Source organism: Cervus canadensis, chromosome 13, assembly GCF_019320065.1.
Source record: "Cervus canadensis isolate Bull #8, Minnesota chromosome 13, ASM1932006v1, whole genome shotgun sequence".
In the NCBI taxonomy this organism is placed as follows: Eukaryota; Metazoa; Chordata; class Mammalia; order Artiodactyla; family Cervidae; genus Cervus; species Cervus canadensis.
In genome coordinates, this window is record NC_057398.1 from 18,005,597 (window position 1) to 18,027,336 (window position 21,740).

General features: G+C 49.8%; 1 protein-coding gene and 1 long non-coding RNA gene across 2 annotated transcripts in view; one reads left to right on the top strand and one right to left on the bottom strand.

Moving 5' to 3' along the window:
* STX6 (syntaxin 6) overlaps positions 1-14,522 on the top strand; it is a 47,030-nt gene extending 32,508 nt beyond the window's left edge. Inside the window, exons 6-8 of the mRNA XM_043485055.1 lie at positions 443-549; positions 4,712-4,806; positions 8,817-14,522. Coding sequence (XP_043340990.1) covers positions 443-549; positions 4,712-4,806; positions 8,817-8,893 — 279 coding nt within the window. The 3' untranslated portion in view covers positions 8,894-14,522. The remainder of the gene's footprint in view (positions 1-442; positions 550-4,711; positions 4,807-8,816) is intronic.
* Positions 6,507-7,281, bottom strand: LOC122451920. The gene is made up of 3 exons (XR_006272539.1): positions 7,140-7,281; positions 6,762-6,803; positions 6,507-6,610 (listed from the first exon to the last, which is right to left on the bottom strand). It is a non-coding gene; the product is annotated as an uncharacterized LOC122451920 (long non-coding RNA).
* Positions 14,523-21,740: the final 7,218 nt, after the last annotated feature.

A 21,740-nucleotide genomic window follows, 5' to 3' on the forward strand; every position in this document is an offset into this window, starting at 1 on the left:
CGTTTTCCCATGTCCAGAGACCTGCCAGACTTTCTCTTACAGTTAAGTTGTGGTTGGCTGTTGCCAGTTGAGACCCTGACCCTGGCAGCGGGCTTCCTCTTCCCAAGCATCCCGACGTGTCCGTGGTCACTGCACAGGTGCTTTTGGCCATTGTCTGTCCCTTGCTGGACTTCAGCCAACCAGGGTAAATCTCTCTGGGTGGTTTCAAGCCCCGCTGACTGTTTCACAAGTTGGATCAGCAGGGGATATCAGTAGCTTGACAGCCCAGCCCTTTGAGCAGCGTGTTCTCTGAGGCGGACGGTCTGGTCCTTTGATTTCTGGGCTTTGCTTCTGAATGTGAATTGTCCCGAGTTGGCAAAGAAGCTAGCAGCTGCTCGAGTGCTGGGCTTGGAACCAGGTAAGATGGATTTTAATTGCTTATTTCCCATTTCTCTGGCACCAGCTGATCGTGGAACAGCAGGATGAGCAGTTGGAGCTGGTCTCTGGCAGCATCGGAGTGCTGAAGAACATGTCCCAGCGCATCGGAGGGGAGCTGGAGGAGCAGGCCGTGTGAGTACCGGGATGCCCCTCTCGCCACAGAGAGGTGAAGGGAGGAGCTGTCTTAGGAGACCCCTAAAGAGCCTGCCGGTTACATGGCTATTACAGCCAAAAGCTGTTTTGTTTCTAGCTGCATCTTTACTCTATTTACAGACTAGCCTCTCCAAAAAAGGCAAATCTGTCAGATACAATATTCAGAAAGGTTTAGGCAAAGTTATTAATATTTTTAAACATCTGCAAAAGAGGTGCAGATTCCTCTAAACAGTTGACTTCAAGTGTTGTTACGAATAGGAGTGTGAAACTGTCAGGGCTGTGTAAAATCCATGGAGATTTTTGCCCCAAAGAGGATAGGACATGGGCTAACTTAACTTCATCATTACATGCCTTTCCTGCTGTATTAATTGGAACTTTTTGCTCTGTGTCTTAAATTTTGATTTTATGGGGGGAAAAGTGCAAGTTTAATTCCAACTAATAAAAAAATCTTCTCTACAATGAAAAAGTCTTCTCCTAGAAAAAAGCACAAGAAAACATATCTGGATTTGTTTTTCCTTAAGAACAGTCTCCGTTTGCACTCCTGAAGTATGACACCAAAAACAAAACTCTTAAAATGCTACCTTTACCATTTCACAAAATATTTTTTCTGGGGAAAAACAAATCTAGTAGGATATTTCAGAAACTCTCCTACCTTGATTTTGTGTTCGACCTTATGGATTCATTTATTACAAATTCAAAATGGGCATCTTGTTCTCCTGGGAGGCCCCAGGGTATCCACAGAGCAGCCAGGAGAATAGACAGGGTCTCTGCCATCAAGAGTTTACTTTTCACTGGGTGGAACAGATATTATAGAAATGATGCAAGTCCGTGAAGTGGTAACAGAAGTGGAGAGCTGCTGGTGGGGGGAGTGTGTGGTGCCTTGAGGGCCCTAACAGCCTGAACTGGAGACCTGACTCAGTGTAAAATCCCTGAGAAGAGAAGAGAGGTTTAACTGGGACTGAAGAACCAGTAGAAAGTTCTAGGTGGGGTGGGAGGAAGGGGTGAGGGGAGGATCTACTGGAAGGAAGAGTCCTTGTAACGATTTAGAGGTGATTTGTGCACACAACAGAGAGGTTTAGTGTGTCTCGAGCAATGGGGGTTGAGAGGGAGGTTACAGAAGTCAAGTCAGGGAGGCAGAGCACAGATCAGGGAAGGCCCCAGAAGCCACGGTAAGGAGTTAGGACCAGTCATTCAAAGGGCAGTGGGAAACACAACCCCAGGGAGGGTTGTGTTAGTAATGCTATGATCAGGTTTATGTTTGGGAGGCCCGTCTATCTGTGGTTTCGATGGTGAACCACAGTGGAAAAGACTGGAAGCAGGGAGACCACGTAGGAAGGTAGCAGAACAGGAACCTAGGCATGCAGTTTAATTTGTCTAAAATGCATTCTTACCCTAAAATTCACTATGCGGATGGGAAAGAACTAATTATTTGAGCAGTTACATTGGTTGGGTAGATGATAGAGCCTGGCAGACTTACAGATAAAGATGGTGAACTGAACACAACCTCTTTATCTCCGTTCCTACTCTGAAGTCCACTAGAACAGTAACAGGGTTGTTTGGTTTTTTTTTTTTGTATTTAATGGCATAAAATCTATGGGGACAGAGAGCTTGGAATAAGAAACAGTGACCTTAACATTTTAGCTCTTGGAAAGCAAAAGGATGAATGGTGCCTGACTCAACAGATCTGAGAAAACGGGGTTCTCAGTGAGCAGAGGGGAGAGCCCAGAGCGGTGTGATGCAGGCCCCGGACCGCCAGCTGGGAAGAGCTGTCACTCATGACAGTGGGAACCCTGGATGTCGACCTTATCCAACCAGGACACAGTTCTGTTGGAAGGAAAGAAGGGGAAGAGAAGTGGAAAGGATGCAGAGGTGGGGAATGGAGTGGGAGGGGGCTAAGCCCTAGGCTTTCACGGTGCAGAGTCAGTGGGATCTGGACACTGAGCTGCCAGTATGTAGCTTAGAAAACTGGAGAATGCACCCAGAGAATAGTGGAGGGGCTGAAAGCGGTGGCCCTCGGGAATGGGGGACAACTGTGGTTTTTTATAAAAGGACTATTTAGCTCTACAAACTATGTATGTGTATAACTAATACAAATAGGTAAATGAAAAGGAAAAAGTAGGTCTTGCACTAAGACCTGTGATGTTCAATACAATAGCCAGCAGCCCCCACATGGCCATTGAGTACATGAAATGTGGCCAGTCTAAACTAAGAAATGCACACCAAGTTCTGAAGGCCTTAGTGTGAAAAAAATGGAAAATTGCATGTTGAAATGATCGTTTTTTTTAGGTATATTGGGCTAAATAAAACAGGTTATTAAAATTAATTTCCACTCCCCTTTTTTAAATGTGGCTACTGAAAACTATTACGTGGCACATGTGACTCACACTGTATTTCTCTTGGACAGCACAGAGGTAGGCTCGAAACCTGGTTTTTTAATTTTGTTGTCCTTTAGTCACTAAGTCATCTCTTAACTCTCTTTTGACCCCAAGAGCTGCAGCCCACCAGGCTCCTCTGTCCATGGCATTTCCCAGGCAAGAATCCTGGAGGGGATCGCCATTCCTTCTCCAGGGGGATCTTCCTGGATCAGGGATTGAACCTGCGTCTCCTACATTGGTAGGCAGGTTCTTTACCACTGAGCCACCTAAGAAACTTGGTTAGTAGGTGGTTAACGAGTGTCCTTGGACTGGAGGTTGGCTGACTTACCAGTTTTTGTCTTGAGTAAGAAAGGTCTTACACAGCACACAGAGGCAGCTCTTGTTTGTCAGCATTTGCCCGGTGTGGATAGGTCTGCCAGCTGCAGTGCCAAGATGCTACCAGAATCTAAAATGAGCTAAAAAATGTTTTAATTTGAAAATTCAGGTAAGGGACAAAGGCTTGTTTGTTTAGTTGCCAGCATGGAGGTTATTTAATGATTGACTTAATGAGGAGTTGGTTGCCTGAATCCTGCAGGGCTCTCAGGTGCCTCGTGGGCCCAGACCAAAACCAGGAGTGCTCGCTGCCCTTGGTGCTGCCAGAGGAATGAATAAAGCCTTGTTAATAAGCCCTCTGGTTACTAATTAGTATGTCATATTCTAGCCTCAGGATAATCATATATTAATCCAAAGTTGAATAGTCTGGAATGCTTAGTAATTTATGAAGTAAACACTGTTGGTATGAGTATTGTGGTGTTTTCTTTCCTAGCCACACCTTGGGCAGCAAGCATTGTGAGCCTCAGGAAACTGGTTCTCTCTGTGTGTAGACGAGGCGCACGGAACTCAGTCCTGAGGCTGCCCAGCTTTATGGTAAAGCACGGGATGACTTAAAGCAGAAGATGATTTGATCAAAATGCATTTCTTAACTCACACAAAGTAAAGTGCTTTGTGCGGGGCTTCCCTGGTGGCTCAGGCAGTAAAGAGTCTGCCTGCAATGCAGGAGACCAGGGTTTGATCCCTGAGGTGGGAAGATCCCCTGGAGAAGGGAATGGCAACCCACTCCAGTATTCTTGCCTGGAGAACTCCATGGCCAGAGGAGCCTGGGGAGCTACAGTCCACAGGGTCCCAAATAGTCAGACCTGCCTGAGCAACAAACACTTTCACTTTTATGGGAACCCTGTTGATAGGATCGCCTGCTTTTACAGATAAGGAAACAGGGTCCCTTGTCCAAAGTAGCAAGTGGCAGAGCCTGCTTGTCTGATTCACACAGCCTTCTTTCTGCTACACTGCATCGCAGCCGAGTTTGTATTATTGTGTTGTGTTCAGGTCCCCATTGACCTTGGCTGCAGTTCTGCAATCTAGAAAGCTCTCAAAAATTTCACAGCAAGCTCATGTTACAGAGGAACCTGACCTGAACTGACTGCAGCCATGACTCCTCATAGTTTTCTTTGCAAAAATATTAAATTGGGTGTTTGATGACAGCCCCAGACTCTGCTGGGGATGTTGGCTAATACACAGTGTATGTAACTTAATTACTTTTTCAAATTTCCAAAATTCCAAAATCAAAAACAGATCTTGTCCCAAGAATTAAAGATTGGGGGGGTTTGAATCCCAGTGTTGTCTGTTTGGTGATTGCTACGACTGAGGCCCGGATCCCAGTAATTTAACTCCATGGCCACTGGATCTGGAGCTGTGCCGAGCAACCTCCTCTTGTGTGCTTGTCTTTCTAGTATGCTGGATGATTTCTCTCATGAGTTGGAGAGCACTCAGTCTCGACTGGACAATGTGATGAAGAAACTTGCAAAAGTATCGCATATGACCAGTGGTATGTATGTGCTTTTAAGCTCCAGAATTCTTATTTAATTCTAGAGACACAGTCTAGGGGATGTCTCACAGGTACGCTTGTTCATATCCCTTTCCTCTGGCACATTTTTGTCAGACTTCGGGGTCAGGAGATGGAAGGCTAGCACACGCAGGCCTGGTCTCTGGCTTGCGGCCTTCGCCTGGGAAGAGCCTTCGTGGTCCCTGCCATGCGAGGCTGGCGCTGACATTTCTTCTGGTGGAGTAACTTTCTTTGCACTTAACAAAATCCTTCATTTTCCTTTTTTCCTATTTCCTTGCCAAAAGAGGGAATTGATTTTAATTAAGTTACTAATTGTTTCTCCTGGACTGACTTTTCATTGAAAGAAAAACCTCTACATTTCAGAAGATGGCTTTGCAGATCTCATTTAAACTGTTTTTATTTGAATCTGTAGTAAACTATTCCGGCAAATTTGTACCAGGCAGGGGATGAAGAAGTTAACTTTTTTCAAATTAGTTACTGTGTAGGAAGATGTGTTTCAGTGACTGTTTTTTGTTACTACAACCTATCTTCTCTAAGATAAATAACATTTTTTAGATCAGAGAAAATAGAGTATCTTTTTTTTCTCTATTTGGTGGGAGTCTCTGGGTGAAGGGAGGAACTGAGACATCCTTCAAGGTCACCTAAGTGTTCTTGAACCAGAGCACCTCCTCCCCCATCAGAGCATCCCCTGTGTCTTGACACCTTTCTTCAGTTGATTTCCTCTTATTACATCTACATGACAGAGTCTTAACAGTCCACTCTTGCCTTTTGAGGCAAAATTTAAATACAAGTGTATATTTGCTTTTCAGCTGTTTAACTCATAGTCAGGTTACATAAGACTTCTCTTGGGCTCTCTTTCTTTTATATATTAAAAAAATAGGATGATGCCTACCTCTCAAGGTCATCGTGAGAATGAAATGAAATAATAATTAGTATACAGATGTTTAACAGTGTCTCTCATGTATCAGTACATAGTAAGTGTTTGAAAAAAAAGGTAAGACAGGCAGAAGATGGCCCTGGGGGACCAAGGACCTATTACATTTAAGACAAAGGGAAGCTCCTAGCCCAGCTGGTTTCCTTCTTCTCTCTAGGGGCAAATATCTTCATGCTTCTAGCAGGCTCTTCATTGCCTGCGGCAGGCCCCAGCTCACTTCCTCTTCCACACATCTAGGGGGAGTTTTGTGAAGTCCTCATCCCACTTACCTCTGTTCTCTCTTCTTCCACTCCTCTCCTCCTCTTTTTTTCTCCTTAAAAAAAAAAAAACTTGTTACTGAAGTATTATATAACCAGTTTCAACCAGATCTTTCACTAGTGTATATATATTAGTCTCAAAGTCAAGTAGCTACTTCAGCACCGGTTTTGTTTGGAGAAGAACAGTGTAACAAAGATGCACTGTGTCCTTGTCTCCAGCATTCTGGGAATGAATAATTTAGAAAAGTACTTGCATTGTGATAAGCCGCTTCATGTGTATAAATAGCACTGAAGTCTACTCATGCAGTCTTCTACTTTTTTTCCCCCAAAAAAAGTTTGGGGAGCAAGTAAGAACTTGAGGTATGTCCTGTCATACCTCAAGAAAGAGAGCCAAGAAACAGAGCGTTTACCCTGAAAGGCCCCTGGGTTTGGACAGCTTGCCTGTGGTGTTCATTGTAATCTCTGCTCCCCGAAGAGAGCCGCTGCTTGGGGCCTCCTACATGGCTGTGCTGGCTTCAATTTGATGATGGGGCAGCTTGGTGTTTGTCTCTGTTCTTCGTAACTTTTGGGAAAGTTCACTGCTTTTCAGTCAAGCCTACATATAAAGAAAGAGTAGCAGGACACACTGGAGTTTGATTAGGCAGTTAGTGAATGCCCACATTCACAGGCCTGCAGAGGCGAGACCCCTGCCCTCCCCATGACTGGCTGCTTTCCTGGGCAGAAATCTGCCAGGGTGCCATACTTACTTTTTTGAATGACGGGAGAGAGACACTGGTCTTGTCATTCTCCTACACAAAAGAAGTATGTTCTTTTGAGTGGATACCCAGGTTTTCTCCCCCTCACTTTCCAAAATTCTGTTGTTCATCTTTTCTCTTTAGGGGAGGAGACTGTTGAGACCAGGAAAATCCTGTAGAGTCCCCTCTGGGGTTCTGCACACCACCACCCCCCACCCCCCGCCACCTGACTTTCTGAGACAGGTCTGAGCTTGCAAAAAGGCTGGTTAGGACCATTCACTTGGGGTCACAAAAACCCTTGTGGTTAGTACCCACCCCTTCTGGGGAGAAGTCCGCTAGGGTGACAGCTCCCTGGGGTCACCCAGTTCACGCTTCATAGAAGCAACTTACCACTTCAAAGAAAAGTGGATTTAAAAGCACATTCCTGGATTGTGCTGGCTTGTGTTCTCTTTGATGAAAACCCCTGTTCAGTGCAGTTGCAGAAGAGAAAGTGATTGGAGGTGGGAGGAGGGCTGGGTAGAGGCTGATGGGAAGGAAGCTGCTTCACTGTTGGAAGTTCAGGTCTAAGATGGCAGGATGCCTTGGGCAAGGCAGCTAGGAGGTATTTACCTTGACTGTATCATCCTGGAAGAACATAGATTAATTATTTTAATGAGGATTTTTAAGTTATTGTAAACATTTTTAAGGAGATGAAAGAAGGCTAGATATTTGAGTTTTCTGGACCGTTGAAGTGATAGTTAAACAGGTGAGTACTGTTATCTAGAAAAGGCAGATTCTACCTCCCCACGCCCGTTGGACTAGCCCTGTCTCAGAAAGGAACAGGTGGACCTGAGGTCTTGACCCTAATCCCACTTGCTAAGTTTTCTAGCCTGTGTGATGGAGAGCACAGTGACACATTGGAAAGGTTCTTGCTTTACTTACTGTTGGTTGGTAGCAGTTCTGTTGACTGGTTCTAAGACTGTGCTGTCTGCAACATTTATTTTACTTATGTGTTTTATGGACTTAGCATTGCTTTGTGCAAAGTTCATGCTCTATTTTACTAGATTCAGACCTTTTTACAATGTGATTCTCAATATAGCAGTGTTGTGCTAAAATCTTTCAAATAAACTTTTGAATTGGTAGATGCACCTTTTTACTTAAACAGAACTCTCACTTGTAGCAGCTGAGCCCCAGTGTCACAGGCTTTACTCTCAGCTTGACCTTTTGTGCAGAGTGGCAGGGGTCCTCTGTGGGGAGCCGGCTCGCTCTTCCCACATCTGCCCAAGCAAAGGGCGCATCCCAAGGACGACAGCATCCTGTGCCAAGTGTGGGCCCGCAGAGTGTGCGTGGTCCTCACGGCAGCCCTGTGAGTTGGGGGCACTCAGCAAGGACTGTGGACCAGAGCCTGTGGGGGCCCTTCTCTAGTCCATCCCTCGGGGCCTCCTTGCTCTGGGGTCATTTAGATGGGCTCTGACCACTTTGTTTCCTGCGCATGTTCTAAATTGTGAGTAGGGCAGAAAGCTTCAGAAAAGACATTCCACTTTGATTTACAGAGATGTTCATGTCAGTTACTTTAATGTGGTTAAGTGATCTTTCTTGCCCAGGATGGTGTGAAGCCTATCACACACGCATGATCACTACAGCTTGCTTTTTCAGCTTTTTGTTTCCTAAAGTGACCACCAGCAGCTTTCATCTCCTTTCTGTTCTCCCGTTGTGCTTCTTGAGAAAAGACCATGATTATTGTTTAGTTAAATGATGTGACTTTGGTGGGAGATTAAAGCAGATGAGCTTTGACCCGTAACACCAATGCCAACACCTTTTCCAGGGATGTGATAACCACCCGCAGAAAGCTGCAGCCCGTCGATCTTAAGAGACTGAGACACAAAGCCAGTACTTCTTTGAGGCTGGCTTTTGGGGTACGGGCAGGCCAGGAACAGCAGCAGCCAAGTGCCAGGCCCGGGCAGATTGGGGCGTCTCTTTGCCACCATTTGCCCATTCTGTACGCAGGTGTTGCCTTACCTGTCCTGTAACTGTGTCCTGGGGAGTGTAGGGCCCTGGGAGAGCTGACCCCCGTGTCCTGCCTTCCAGATCGGCGCCAGTGGTGCGCCATCGCGGTCCTCTCCGTGGTCCTGCTCGTGGTGCTGATCCTCTTCTTAGTGCTGTGACGGCGGGGCCCTGGCTCGCTTCCTGCTGCACACACACCCGGGGGCAGAGGGAGAAGCAGCGCATGGCGGGCTCTTTGCGGCCCTCTCCTGGAAGCACAGCCTGAGCTGACTTTTCTCTCTGTGACCCCACCGCGGAGACAGCGCCTCCAGCCCAGCGTGGGGAGGGCCGGTGGGCAGAGGAAGTCGACGACTATGCGCTCCTGGCTCCCCGGCTCCCATTCCGAGGACAGCTGGCCCTGCTTTGCTCCCGCCCCGGACCTCGCTTCCCCCGGAGGGCCTTCGAGGAATCCAGGAAACTTCGCAGACTCGGCTCCCGTTGGCTGATGCTCATTCCATCCGTCTTTGGCAGCTCTTTTCTCCCATTCAGACCCTTCGCCCATCAGACTGCTCGCGCTGGCTACTGCAGAAACACCCACAGCAGGTGTGGGTGCCTGGATAGGTCTCGCATCCTGTCCAGGCAGCGCTGTCGCACTCCTGAGAGCTGGTGGTTAGTGGGGACAGAGAGCTCAGAAGTACTTTGTGATAGAAGATGCAGTGATTGGTTTTTCAGGGGTAAGTGCTAGGGTGAAAGTGCTTCTCTAGGCACTGTTTTTTGTGGTAGGAATAACCAGTGGAAAAGAATGAAAAGCACTGGGCTTTGGGGCTGCTGGCAACTTGTGGCTTGAATCAAAGGGAGCGCGAGGCAGCAGGGCACAGCCGTGGAGGGCGGGTGAGGTCGCCGGGGTCAGGCCCTTGCTGGATTCATTCCACTGTCCTACAGCCACCTCCCCAGAGGGGCAACTTGCATTCCCAGGGGGACCCTGAAATGAGCGGCTCAGTGGCTCACGTGAGTGGCCTGAGGTCCCAGGGTGGCATCCCCAGCAGTTATTTTATTCCGGCAGCACTCCGCCTTGAGGGCTGGCAGTGGTCAGTACGTTAATGACATTTATCAGAAACCATGTCAAAAAAGGCTAGTTCTGGACAAGATTTTTCTTACCCTATAATTGTAAGGATGGGTAGGTAATCTAAGACGATGCGGTTTATCATCCATTCAAATAACTGAACTCCTCCGGATTTAAATGACAGATGCTTTCATTGGGTTTTAGTTGCTGACCCTGCTGAGACACTATACACTCCAAGCTTCTGGTGACTTTTAAAATGCCTCCAGTGTACATGTGTATATAGGATATTTTTGTAACTTCCCTGATGAAAACCTAGGATTGAAGTAGCAGCTGAGCCTGGAGCCAGTGTGTGGCGGTGGCGGCTGCCGGTCCCTCCTCACCATCTCCCTCTGCACTTAGGAAGCAACATCTGGGAAGAATTCTGGCTTCAACTCCCGTCTCTTCATCTTTCGGGGTCCATTCCTCAGCACACTAACTTTTCTCCCCTTTCTTTCTTTGTATCTTGTTTGTGTCGAGCTTCTCGTTTCCCTTTTTCGTGTGTGTGATTTGCAGTGATGTACTTGCCCAGCTAACCCTTGAATTGCACTTTGGAATAAATTCTTATAACAATTTTTTTAAAGAAGGGTATTTTCTCATGTTTAGGATTGTGGTAGGTCAGGAAATCTGCCTGTGGATGAAAAGCTGAAAGCAGGTTTATAAAATTAAAAGGGTGGTTGACATCCACGTTTACACTCCACTCTACTTGATATGTAAGTTACTTCTTTTCAAATTAGGGAAAAAAGTGATTTTTACAAATGGCTTCAGATGTGGGGTACTAGATTACTTCTCCAAGTTTTGAGCTTGTTAAAGTAGTCTCCTGCAAGCTGAAGACAGAGCTGGTCCTTAAAATGTCTTTGTTAAACATCCATGTGGACCCAGCCTCCGTCCTATGATCCCCACCTTCCACGTTACACAAAGCAGCCGGCTTCTTGAGTGCCCTGTTTAAATGCCATGCTGTTCTCCGGGTGTTACCAGATTGATGGTGTCCTTCGAAACTGACATTATGTCTGCAGGGCCTGTCGGGAACACGCTGGTCATTAGTAAGCTTCTCCCCAGGCTTCAGGGACCAAATTTTGTGATGCCGAAACTTAACTACTAACTGGGGATACTGAGAGTTGGCAAACTTGCTCATTTAAGGTGTTTGCTAAACTGTGGCTATTGCAAACCAGACTGAAGAGGAATCTATTTAGAAAGTTTACTTAAAATCCAGGCAGTGCAGCATTTTCCCTGTCTCCGGCCTTGAAGGAGCTGTTCTCTGATAGGCCACCTTTTAATGTGTTTGTCGGAGCCACACAGCCCCAGGTGACCTGATCCTGGGTCTGACCCTGGCTGTTGTATGTCAGGACTGGGCAGTCACTGCAGACCAGTGTTCATTTGAAGGCTCCCCAGTGAAATTCCAGACTTGGAGACAGAGCTTGCCAGGGGCTTAGATTCATTTCTAAGGATAAATGTTTCCTCATCAGTGACCTAATGCTATGAGTTCCCTGCTGTGATCCACTGACCCTCAGTGGTGGAATGGGGGGTGGAGCAGATGCCCACGATACCCCCATGAGGCTTAAAGGCACTTCCTGTAGCCATGGGGCCTTTCCCCTCCTCAGCATGTACTTCATCTGTACTCGTCATTGCTAAAAAAGCTGGCAGGATACAATGGATAACAGAAAGAGCTCAACTTCTGTTTATTGGGAGAACATTTTACTGATCAATTGGTTGGGCAGGGTGGGTAGAATGGGGGAATGAACCACTGAAAGAATTTGCCAGAGCAGGAATCCAGCTGGGAAACCCAAAACACCTTTAGCTTTTAGTCCTGGTTTTTGATCTTGTCTTTGTGTGAACTGTGAAAAATCACAAACACACTCTGTGTGCCTCTACCGCGTGGCAATTGGATGTCACAGCATGTGTGTTACATGAGGCTGTTCACGCCAGAGCCGGGGGAGAAGCTTGGTAACTTGCCCATTATTCTCTGCTTTTAGCCAGAGTAAGACAGACTGATGGGTCTGGTAGCCAACAACTTGGCAACTTCAGTCCTTCTCACCTCGTGAGATTAAGGGCTGCGAAGAGAAATGCAGTCTTAACTCCAGCAGAAATCTGTCTCTGTGAAGTGTTTTACCTTCTGTAAGTGAAGGTGGCGGAGCCAAGATTTTTCTTTTGGTTATTTCCCTGGCTGTCAAGTGAGACCATTACCACCTTTCTCGAGAATTCATAGCATCCGAAGATCTAAAACCAACTGATAAATACAATTTGCTTTTCCACGCTGGAATTTGGACCATGTGGTGTTAACTGGTACACAGGACAAATTTGTAAACAAAATTCGGACCGTCTAGAAAGCTCAAGTTCTAAAATATGGGACACAGTACTGCCAGTGCGCCCTCTCTGTCTTCCTCTCACTGGCATTTCTCCCCCTTCCAGGTTTTTTAAGAAAAAAAATTTTTTTGAAGACTGTTCTTTGTCTATCAAGTGCAGAGAGAAGGTGAAGCCAATGGGCCCGCAGCCCCACAGTCCAGCAGCCCCGTGCCCGAGCCCAGGGCACAAGAACGGGGCCCAGGGTAGGACCCTGCGGCCTCCCGCTCCCAGCCTCTGTCTGTGGGGCAGGGGGGAGCTCCCTGGTGGGGGGGGAATTAGCCTTTCTGCCCCGTTTGGTTACCCGTACCCAGCTCCCAGTCTGTGCTGAAACCAAGGAGCTCCTTTGGTCTGCCTGGTAACGCTCACAGGGAGACTGCTGACCGCTGTCTGCTGTCGGGTCCAGAAACCCAGGAGAGTTCTGAGTCGAGAGAACAGCCCTCAGAGACCAGAACAGCCCTGCTGTGAACCTGGAGGCCAGAGCTCCATGCTCGCCGACCTCTGGGGTGTTAGCACCCTTAACAGCAGACTCGGAAGGACTTAGGGTCACTTAGCTCAGTCCTCTTGTTTTCAGAGCTGACACCCTTTCAGCTCCCTGAGCAGACGGGAGTCACTGGGTGGGCTGCAGTCCAGGCTTGGCCCCAGGGAGCCCACCCGCTCTCAGGGACAAGCCGAGCTCAGTGACAGGACGGAGGCTCGTAGTGACCTGTGCTCCCTGCTGAGCTCAGCCACGTGACATCTTTTGCTTTTGGATGAGCACGAGGCTCTGAATGTTACAGTGGCGCTCTGGCTGTGTCGCTGCGATGTCCGTGGGTTGGAAGTGCTTTGTTAGGTGATATGACCGTCTCTTTACTAGGACAGACACCTGGGGAGGTGACGAGAACTTGGCTTCCCCCTGACACACGCTAACGTGTTGGTGCTGTTTTCCTTCGCATGTGACCTGTGTCCAGAAATGCCCTTCCCCGAGGCCGTGCAGAGAGGAGCTGGGCTTAGCGTCCAGGCGCCTGCCCTGCTGCTTGGGCTTCACGTGAACATTTCATGGTCCTGACCCTTTGTGAGAAAATGTATTTTGCCTTTTTTCTTTTTTTCTTAAAAGTTACGAGTTATCCAACCTGGAAGCCACTTGATTTTCCAGGGGGGTATTAGAAACAAGACCACCCAGCTTCGTTGTCCACAGACCAGAGCTCTTGGGCTTGTTCCCTGGCAGCAGCCCAGCACCCTGCTCCAGCCCAGCTTTCTGGCAGCCCCGGGGGTGGGGCCAAGTTCAGGGAGGTTCTTTTCCTGCTCTGCAGAAAGTAGGTTTTCGCTGAGACTGGGTTACTGAATGGGAATTGTGACCCCCACAGCTAGTCGGTTCCGGGACAGGCAGCCATCCTAATCCTCAGGAAAACAGTGTGAATGTACCCTGTTGTCTGTGCGGGGTGAGGGGAGGCCAGGCAGGTGTCCCATTAATAAGGCATTGGAACTGCTTGTGAGCACCATGTGATGACGTCCTGACTGACCCGGGCTGGGAGAACGCCCAGGGTGGGGGGCGGCCTGGAAACCAGGAGAGGGCCAAAGCAAGCAAGCTGTAAATGATGATGAATTCGGGTTTTGTAAGTGGAAATATGCTTTCACTGGCTCACTTGTAATCAGAAATTAGTGTAATTAAAAGTGTAATACGTGGCAATGCTCAGCAGGACTAAACCATTGTTTTTTTTTTTCCAAGGATAAATAACCTTAGAGCATTTTATTTTTAATTAGCTAGAAGGTACAAATGAAAGAAGTGAGATCAGTGATTAGAAATGCAAAGGCCGTGGTGATTTCCAGATGGTGCTTCCGCCCCAGCTCCGGCACCCCAGGAGAACAGTGTCAGTGCCCTGGGGCCAGCAGTTCCAGCCTTGCTGTAGGTAGGTCTTGCTTCCTCTACGCAGTGGCTCGGCAAGTGTGGAGTGGGACCAGTGGCGGCCGCACCCGCTGGGGACTTGCTCGAAATGCAGGTTCTAGGGCCCCACCCCAGACCCGCCGACTCACAGACTGGGATGGGGCCAGTGGGCTGTTTAACAAGCCCTCCAGGGGATTCTGATGCCCGCCCAAGTTTGAGAACCACTGCTCCTGCATTGTGGAATTTAGGCTACAGTAAACCACCCCTGTTGTAAAATAAAACAGCTTCATGGCCTTGATTGTAAGCCTGACATTAAAATTTGATGACACTATAAACTTGAAAACTTTTGAAAAATACTTATGTTTAAAAAAGCCTCCACTAGCCATCCTTAAAAGTGATATTTTTACACCCAGAAGTTTATCAGTAATGTTTCTTACTTCTACTCTTGAAATCATGTTACAACTGTACAAAGAATACTGTTCAGTATTAAAGAGAAATGGAGAGACCATGAACTTTGTCCTGGTTTTTGATTTGGTTTTTATTTTTAGTTCTTTTCAGACCGAAACACCAGCTGCCTCCCCTCCTCCTGCTCGCACTAATAAACATGGACATGTGCATATGTCTGGGGTGGGAAAAGTGTGTGGCTGGTGTGAGATGTGAGTTCTAAATTGTTTTCTCTGGCTGAGTAAGTTATATATGAATTCTTTTTTTTTATATATATATGAATTCTTAAACCCCCAGACAGTCATACTATGCATTCACAATATCATACAGCACAGTTTCAGTTGGGATGAAGCACCTGGGGGTCAGAGAGACTAGAACACAAAGGAATCAAGTCCCTGACTTGCTCTTCACTGAAGTGTTGGCATACAAGAATGTTGCCCACGCCAGTTGGTAGAAGAGCTTGCCTTGAGCTCTGTGGGACAAGGTCGGGCTATGTGAGCTCCTTAAGGACAGGGGTCTTCACTTCTTTTGCCATCATCGTCCTTGCTCAGGTTGAGCACGTTCTATGTATGTGCCAGGCACTGTTCTAGTACATTCTGTTAACGCATCTAGTACTGGAAATGCCTATGTGAACTGGAGAAGTTTCCTCATTTAGTCTTACCGCAAATCTGCACGTAAGGAAACCGAGACACGAGTAGTCTCCCAAGGTCCATCCACAGCTGGTGAGGGGCAGAGCTGTGTACTTTGTCCCCCTCACCTCGCTCGGAAATTGGCCCAGCAGTGCTTCCCGAGTCCTCAGCCTGATGACCCCCTGACCTGATAACTAGAAGGGGCAGAGGTGAGTCGCCATACTCACAGCCTCACTAGAGGAGTGAGTGCTTATTGAGAGTTACAGTAACTATTTCAGGAGGAGGAAATGGTTCTACGTATCTCCTGATAAAAGCCGATCACCTCCCCACCCCTCAGGGGACAATATGGACCCCATGGCGTGGACCAAGGGGAGATGTACATCCCCATAGCTAAGAGGTCCTCTTCCCCCAGCACCTTGACGCTACTCCCAGCTCTGCTGTTGTTCCAAAGGTCCCACTGGCTGCAAGTCTTACACAAAACTCACACTGGGAATGTTAAAAGGGAACACTAGAGGCAAATGGAACCCACAGGAAGGCAAGACCCATCTGTGCCACCACGCTGTTTTCACTGTCAAAGAAGACACATTTCAAATGTGTGCCCCCATCCTTGGAATGTCCAGGGTGTCAATTGTCTGGGAATAGGGTTCCCCTCCACCCCCCACACAAGGTGCTGCCAGCCAGAATGCAGCAGTGGCTCCTGTTTGGTACAGGCAGAGCCTGAGCGCAAACATCCCCACCAGCACCCCTCAGGGGAGGGAGTGATGGGCTCCAGAAGTCACCCTGGACTTGGATGTGGACTCCCAAAGCCAGCCTCTCTGACCTCTGCAGGGCTGCTTCCTCCCTCCCAGTCTCTGTCCACCCTGATGTGCACCATTAAATGGCTTTGTCTCCATTCACAAAAGCTCACAGGATTGGGCAGCCTTCAGGAAGGATCAGCAACTCTTCCAGGACAGCAAATTTCCAAAGTTTTTTATCTCATTAGTAGCTAATACTTTGGGCCAATATTTGATGATAATCTGGTATGCCAGCAGGTCTTTGACCAAGGCCTTAGGGACTGGGTCTGTTTGTTCTCACAACCCCATGAGGGAAATACTGTTGAGGCCCATTTTAATGTCTGAAAACTGTGGCATGGAGCAATTAAGAATCTTCCCCAAGATGACAACCAGTGCGTGATAGAATGGGAACCAAGTTCTGACGGATGATGCAGCCTTTCTGAGCAGTCACTATTTAGGTTTCAGGGGTGGTGAGCAGATGTTTCTCTCACCAAGCCATTGTTCTAACCAGAGAAACAGCAGGTCAAACTGAGGAGAGGAAGAAGGCTCATAACCTGCAGTACAAGCAAGCAGCAGGTGAGAGCATTGAACTAGAAGTGCCGAAGATGGTAATGATGGACGCCAGCCACCTTGAACTTGACCATAACTCAAACCCTATAAGCCTACTATAGAGTTCAAGAAATCTGGTCAAGGACCTCGGGCAGGTCAGCCTTGCTGATAAAACATTCTGGAGCTTTTGTTCCTTTGGCTGGAAATGTGTAAAACAATAAGTGAGCCAAGCTCATTATATAAACTCAGAAAAGTCTGGAGACAGTCTGAGGAGCACAGGATGAGAAAGCTGTGGCATCCAAAGGTCACTGTGATCCCCCGTGGCTGCCAGCGTTCCTTGTTCCTGAGACAACATTGAGCTGGAAGGGAAGCTGGGACTGCCTCTCCTGGGAAACCTTTCTGCTCACCAGGTGCAGAGGGGCCACCTGCCAGGGGCTACCACTGTAGCCCTTGGCACACTGGTTTGTCTCTCCACACAGCTGTAACTGCTTTCACCCTGGGGATACGGGCATCCCAAGGACAGGGCAGGCCTCTCCCCAGTGCCCGGCATCGGGCCAGACCCCTAAGAGCAGCTTCACACTGTGAGTCGGGGCCCGAGTCCAGATTGCAGAAGGACAAGACAAAGGCAGGCCCAGCAGGCAGCTGGGCATCCACCGGAGAGCCCGGATACCCTCCAGGCCTGGCAGGACAGCTGTTAAGGCCTGGCTCTGTGGGCAGAGTGTCAGAGCCAATTGCCGCAGCCCTTTCCTTGGCGCCCAGCACTGCGACCTGGCCAAACCCCAGCCTGAGAGAGCTGGGCAGACCTGCCTGCCAAGGAAGGCTGTTGCCATTTTCAAGCAGGTGCTCTGGCTGTCTAGGAGAAAGGGAAACTTCAGAGAGGATGATGGAGAGGGAGGGAAGGAAGGGGATCAGGTGACAGCCTGGGGTGGGAAATGGGCAGATGAGCCAGGGAATTCTGGTTGTTGCCAGGTAACTTTGGTGGAGGATAAATAAGCAGTTCTATGGGGAAAGAACCGCAAGGAAGAGCCCTTGAGATGAGATTCTACAGGAGTTCAGCAGAGGGGGCCATAGTCAGCATGTAAGAGTTGAAACTGAGCAGGACCCAGTGGGGCTCCTGGACATGGAAGCCTTTCTGTCCCCCTTTTCTTGTTCGTAGGGAATAGACTCCAGCCTCCATGCCCTTCCCTGAGTTCCAAAGGGCAGATTCGAATAGCTGCTAATCAGGGAAGAAATGGAAGAGAGACACAAGGAGGAACAGTCAACAAACAGTTGTGCAGTCTTGCAGCAGGGTCCTGGTTCCTTCTCAAGGGATACACATAACAGTATCTTTGACTAAGTGTGTTAGTCGCTCAGTCATGTCCAAGTCTGTGATCCCATGGACTGTTGCTTGCCAGGCTCCTTTGTCCTTCCAATTTTCCAGGCAAGAATACTGGAGTGGGTAGCCATTTCCTTCTCTGGGGGATCTTCTTGACCCAGGGATCGACCCTGGGTCTCCTGCACTGCAGGTGGATGACTGAGTGACCAGGGAAGCCCATCTTTGACTAAAACTCCTAACAAATGAAAGATGTTAGCATTCTTCATTCCAGAGAAGACCACCTGAGGCCAGATTGAAGGGACCAGAGCAGCTCATCCTAAGACTACCTGGGACCAGATTAAAGGAGTGCAGGCCCTGGGCACACCCTAGTCTTATCAGCAATCCCACCCTTGAACCATTACATAAAACTCCACACCAGATCCTTCCAGGGTGGCACACACAGTTTTCAAAGGAAGAAGCCTGCTGTGTCTCCCATTGCTTGGCAAAGCAATAAAGCTATTCTTTTCTCAGTTCAGTTCAGTCGCTCAATTGTGTCTGACTCTTTGTGACCCCCTGGACTGCAGCATTCTTTTCTACGTCACCCAAAATTCTGTCTCCAGATTCCGCTCTGGTGCACAAGTTTTCGGCATCAGTGTCATGGAATGCTTCTGTGGGTGGACACGTCTAACATATTTGAAGGTTGTCTGGGGTCCACGGGTGGACATGGGGGAGACTGCCCCAACAAAGACACACAGATAAGATAAATGGGTGGATGAGTGAGTGTGTGGAGTTGGGATGCAGTGGAACCAAGAAACCAGCAACTGAAGTTTGAAGCTCAAGCCAAAAACTGCCCTTGTGGGAATCCCACTGCCAGTGGCCAGCTTGGAGGACCAGGAAGCCCTGTCCCGTCACAGTGCCCCACCCTGGGTGCAGGCCTCCTCAAGGTGACAGGGATGTAGGAGCAAGGACGCCTCTTGCCCCCAGGAGCCGGGTGCATTCACACCAGCCCTCAGGCCAGGATTCAGCAGCTCCTAAGTTGGGCAGCGCTGGGCCCTGAGGGCAGAATGGAGGGGCCAGCCTCCCAGCCTTAGCCCCAAAGATGGTTCTATGCCACCCTCAGAGCAGAACACGCTTCAGATTACAACTCTGGGACACACACGTCTTAAAGGAGCATTTTCCATACAAAACCTAACCTTGCCTTGTGTGAAGCACTGTTCTTTATTTTTTAATGCTGGTCATTCTTTAAAATATTTTGTGACCCACTAGTAGTTGTGCTTGCAGTTCAGAAACACTGTTCTGTAAAATGATTTGCCTGCCCTGCTCCATTCCCCCAGCCAGGAGGTGGGAGCACCAGCTCCATTTCCCTGAAGGAGAACCGAAGCCAAGCCGCCCAGGCCTGCTATAGTGAAGGTCATTGCAGAGCTGGGCCTGGAGAGCTGATCACAGGCTTCAGGGGTTGGGGGTGGGGGGCTGGCGGGGTGGGAGGGTGGCTCGGAGGCCTCCAGAGGTGAGCCCCATAGGATCGCTGGAAGGGCAGACGCAGGCTGGGGGTTGCAGAGGGCCGGGTTCAAATCCTACCTCTGTTAATTACTTGCTGTGTGACCTTGGATAAGTAATTTAACCTCTGAGTCTCGGACTCCTAATTTGTAACTCGGAGATGAGTAGTCCCTCCAGGATTGTGACCTTCCTGTCCCCAGCAGAGCTCTGGGGTATTTGAGGAGCAGGGTGGGGGACGGCACAGTGAATGCACATCCCTGGATTCCCAGGTCCACCCTGGTTTCCAAAATTCGACTGGGGCCGGCGGTTCCTCCATGTGAGAGTGCTCGGGGCACTGCACGCACCGGGTCCCCATGCCCGCGCCCCGACATGCATGCCGCCCGGCGTCACCTCGCTCCCCCTCACCCCCGCCTCGGCTCCAGCTCGTCCCCCTGCAGCGCCGCCAAGGCCGGGAGCGGTCTCCGGGCAGCTCCCCAGGCTGCCCTCTTCCCCCCTCTCCCGCCCCCAAAGGTGCACTCCTCGAGGATAAAGTGGGCGCCAAGCCGAGCGGGGTCCCGGCTGTGCGGGCTGCGGGGCGTGTAAAACCCCCAAGACCCCAGCCCCGTCAGACTCCAGGCTCCAGCCCTCCCGCGGTCTAAGCGCGCCCCGACCTGCTGGACCTCCCCGAGAAGACAGCGCCCGGGCCCATCCCCGGCCCCACGGAGGCGAGGACCGGGCGGCGCCGAGACGCGCTGGCCGACGCAGGCGGCCGGGAGAGCAGCCGACCCCGTCCTCCTGCTGGCGCGACCGGGGCCGCCGAGGGGGCGGGGAGGGCCGACCGGACTTGCCGGTGGAGCCTGTATAGCCCAGTCTGTAAAGAATCTGCCTGCAATGCAGGAGACGCCGGTTCGATTCCTGGGTCGGGACGGTCCTCTGGATGAAGGAACTGGCAGCCCACTCCAGTATTCTTGCCTGGAGAATCCCATGGACAGAGGAGCCTGGAGGGCTACAGTCCATGGGGTCGCAAGAGTCGGACATGACTTAGCGACTAAACCACCACCACCATCTGGAACAAAGTAGCCTTGGGGCAGTGGGGTGGGCCTTGGTGGGTGCCCTCGACAGACCTCGGGCCCCAAGCCGGGGACCCCAAGCCGGAGACACCCAGCGGCGCTCTGCCGAGGAGACGCACTCTCACTTCCCAGGCGCCCCTCCAGTATTGAGAAAAGGCGACCCTAAAATAAAAAGCCCAAATAGGCGTCCTTCCTCCACAAACCTGCCAGACCAGCTCAACGCCCGCGGCTTTGGCTGGGGGCTCCGAGATTGCCATCCCACCGGAACAGGCTCCTGGCTGTCCTAAGGATAGTGACACGCCTGAAGCCAAAGTCGGGGCCATTTTTTGTTCCGTGCGGTTGCAGAGTCAGGTGCCTACCTATACGAAGAGACGTCTGGACACACAGCTTACACAGCCACTGGAGGGATAGAGGGCAGATTCAGGAGAAATCCATACTTTTGAACAAGCTGCTTATTTTCTGTGTCTGAACATCCTTTCCCTTACCTTCCTGGGAGTTCCTCCGAGTTCCTCCTCTTTTTTACAAAACCCTGCCTAAGAGCCTTTCTTCCCCCTTCTTAAGCAGGCCTCCCTCAGCTAATCTCAGATCACTGTCAGCCTCTCTTCCCTAGGGCGAACCGGGTGCCTCCTCTCTGCACTTTCAGGCCAGGTGGTGATGCTTGAGTCTTCCCCTAGCCTCTGGCCAGGTAAGGTGGAGGCTATCTTTCTCATCTGAGCTCCTGCATCTCCCATGGCCTGGCTCCTAGTTAACACAAGGGCTTCCCTAGTGGTTCAGCTGGTAAAGAATCTGCCTGCAATTTAGGAGACCCGAGTTCAATCCCTGGTTTGGGAGGATCCCCTGCAGAAAGGAATGGCTACCCACTCCAGTATTCTTGCCTGGAGAATTCCATGCACAGAGGAATGTAGGCGGGCTACAGTCCATAGGGTCGCAAAGAGTCAGACATGTCTGAGCAACTAAGACTAACACTTTCTCAGTAAGAAGGTTCTGATGGCCCTGTGGGAGGTGTGGATGCCGCAGGGCTGGACCTAGCTTTCCAGGTCAGCAGTTCCCCAGGCAGAGCAGAAGGGGAAGGTCACAGAGGAAGCTGGAGAATCCAAAGCCCCCTCCTACCCACACAAGTCGGGGCCCAGCATCACTTTACTCCAGGAGGGAGCAGCCTCGGCCTCCGTGGAATTACAGTAAAGCAGGTCTCCTTCACACCACAACCCATAGCACCTCCCTCCCTCCTCCTTCCATCCAGCCTTTTTTGGCATGGGGGACAGGGGGAGGGGGCTGCAGTAGGAAGAGTGGGCCCCCAGTCAGAGTACTAGGTCTGAACGGCCTGTCATCACTGCTGAACTTGGTTCTCCATCTGTGTAAAAGAAGACAATAAATGGGACATCCCTGGCAGGACTAGTTTAAGGATGAAATAAGATGTGTTAGAAGCCTGATCCCGCACCTGGGATCTAACAGATGTAGCTGCTCAGGGCTCCTTAGAAACCTTCCCCTACC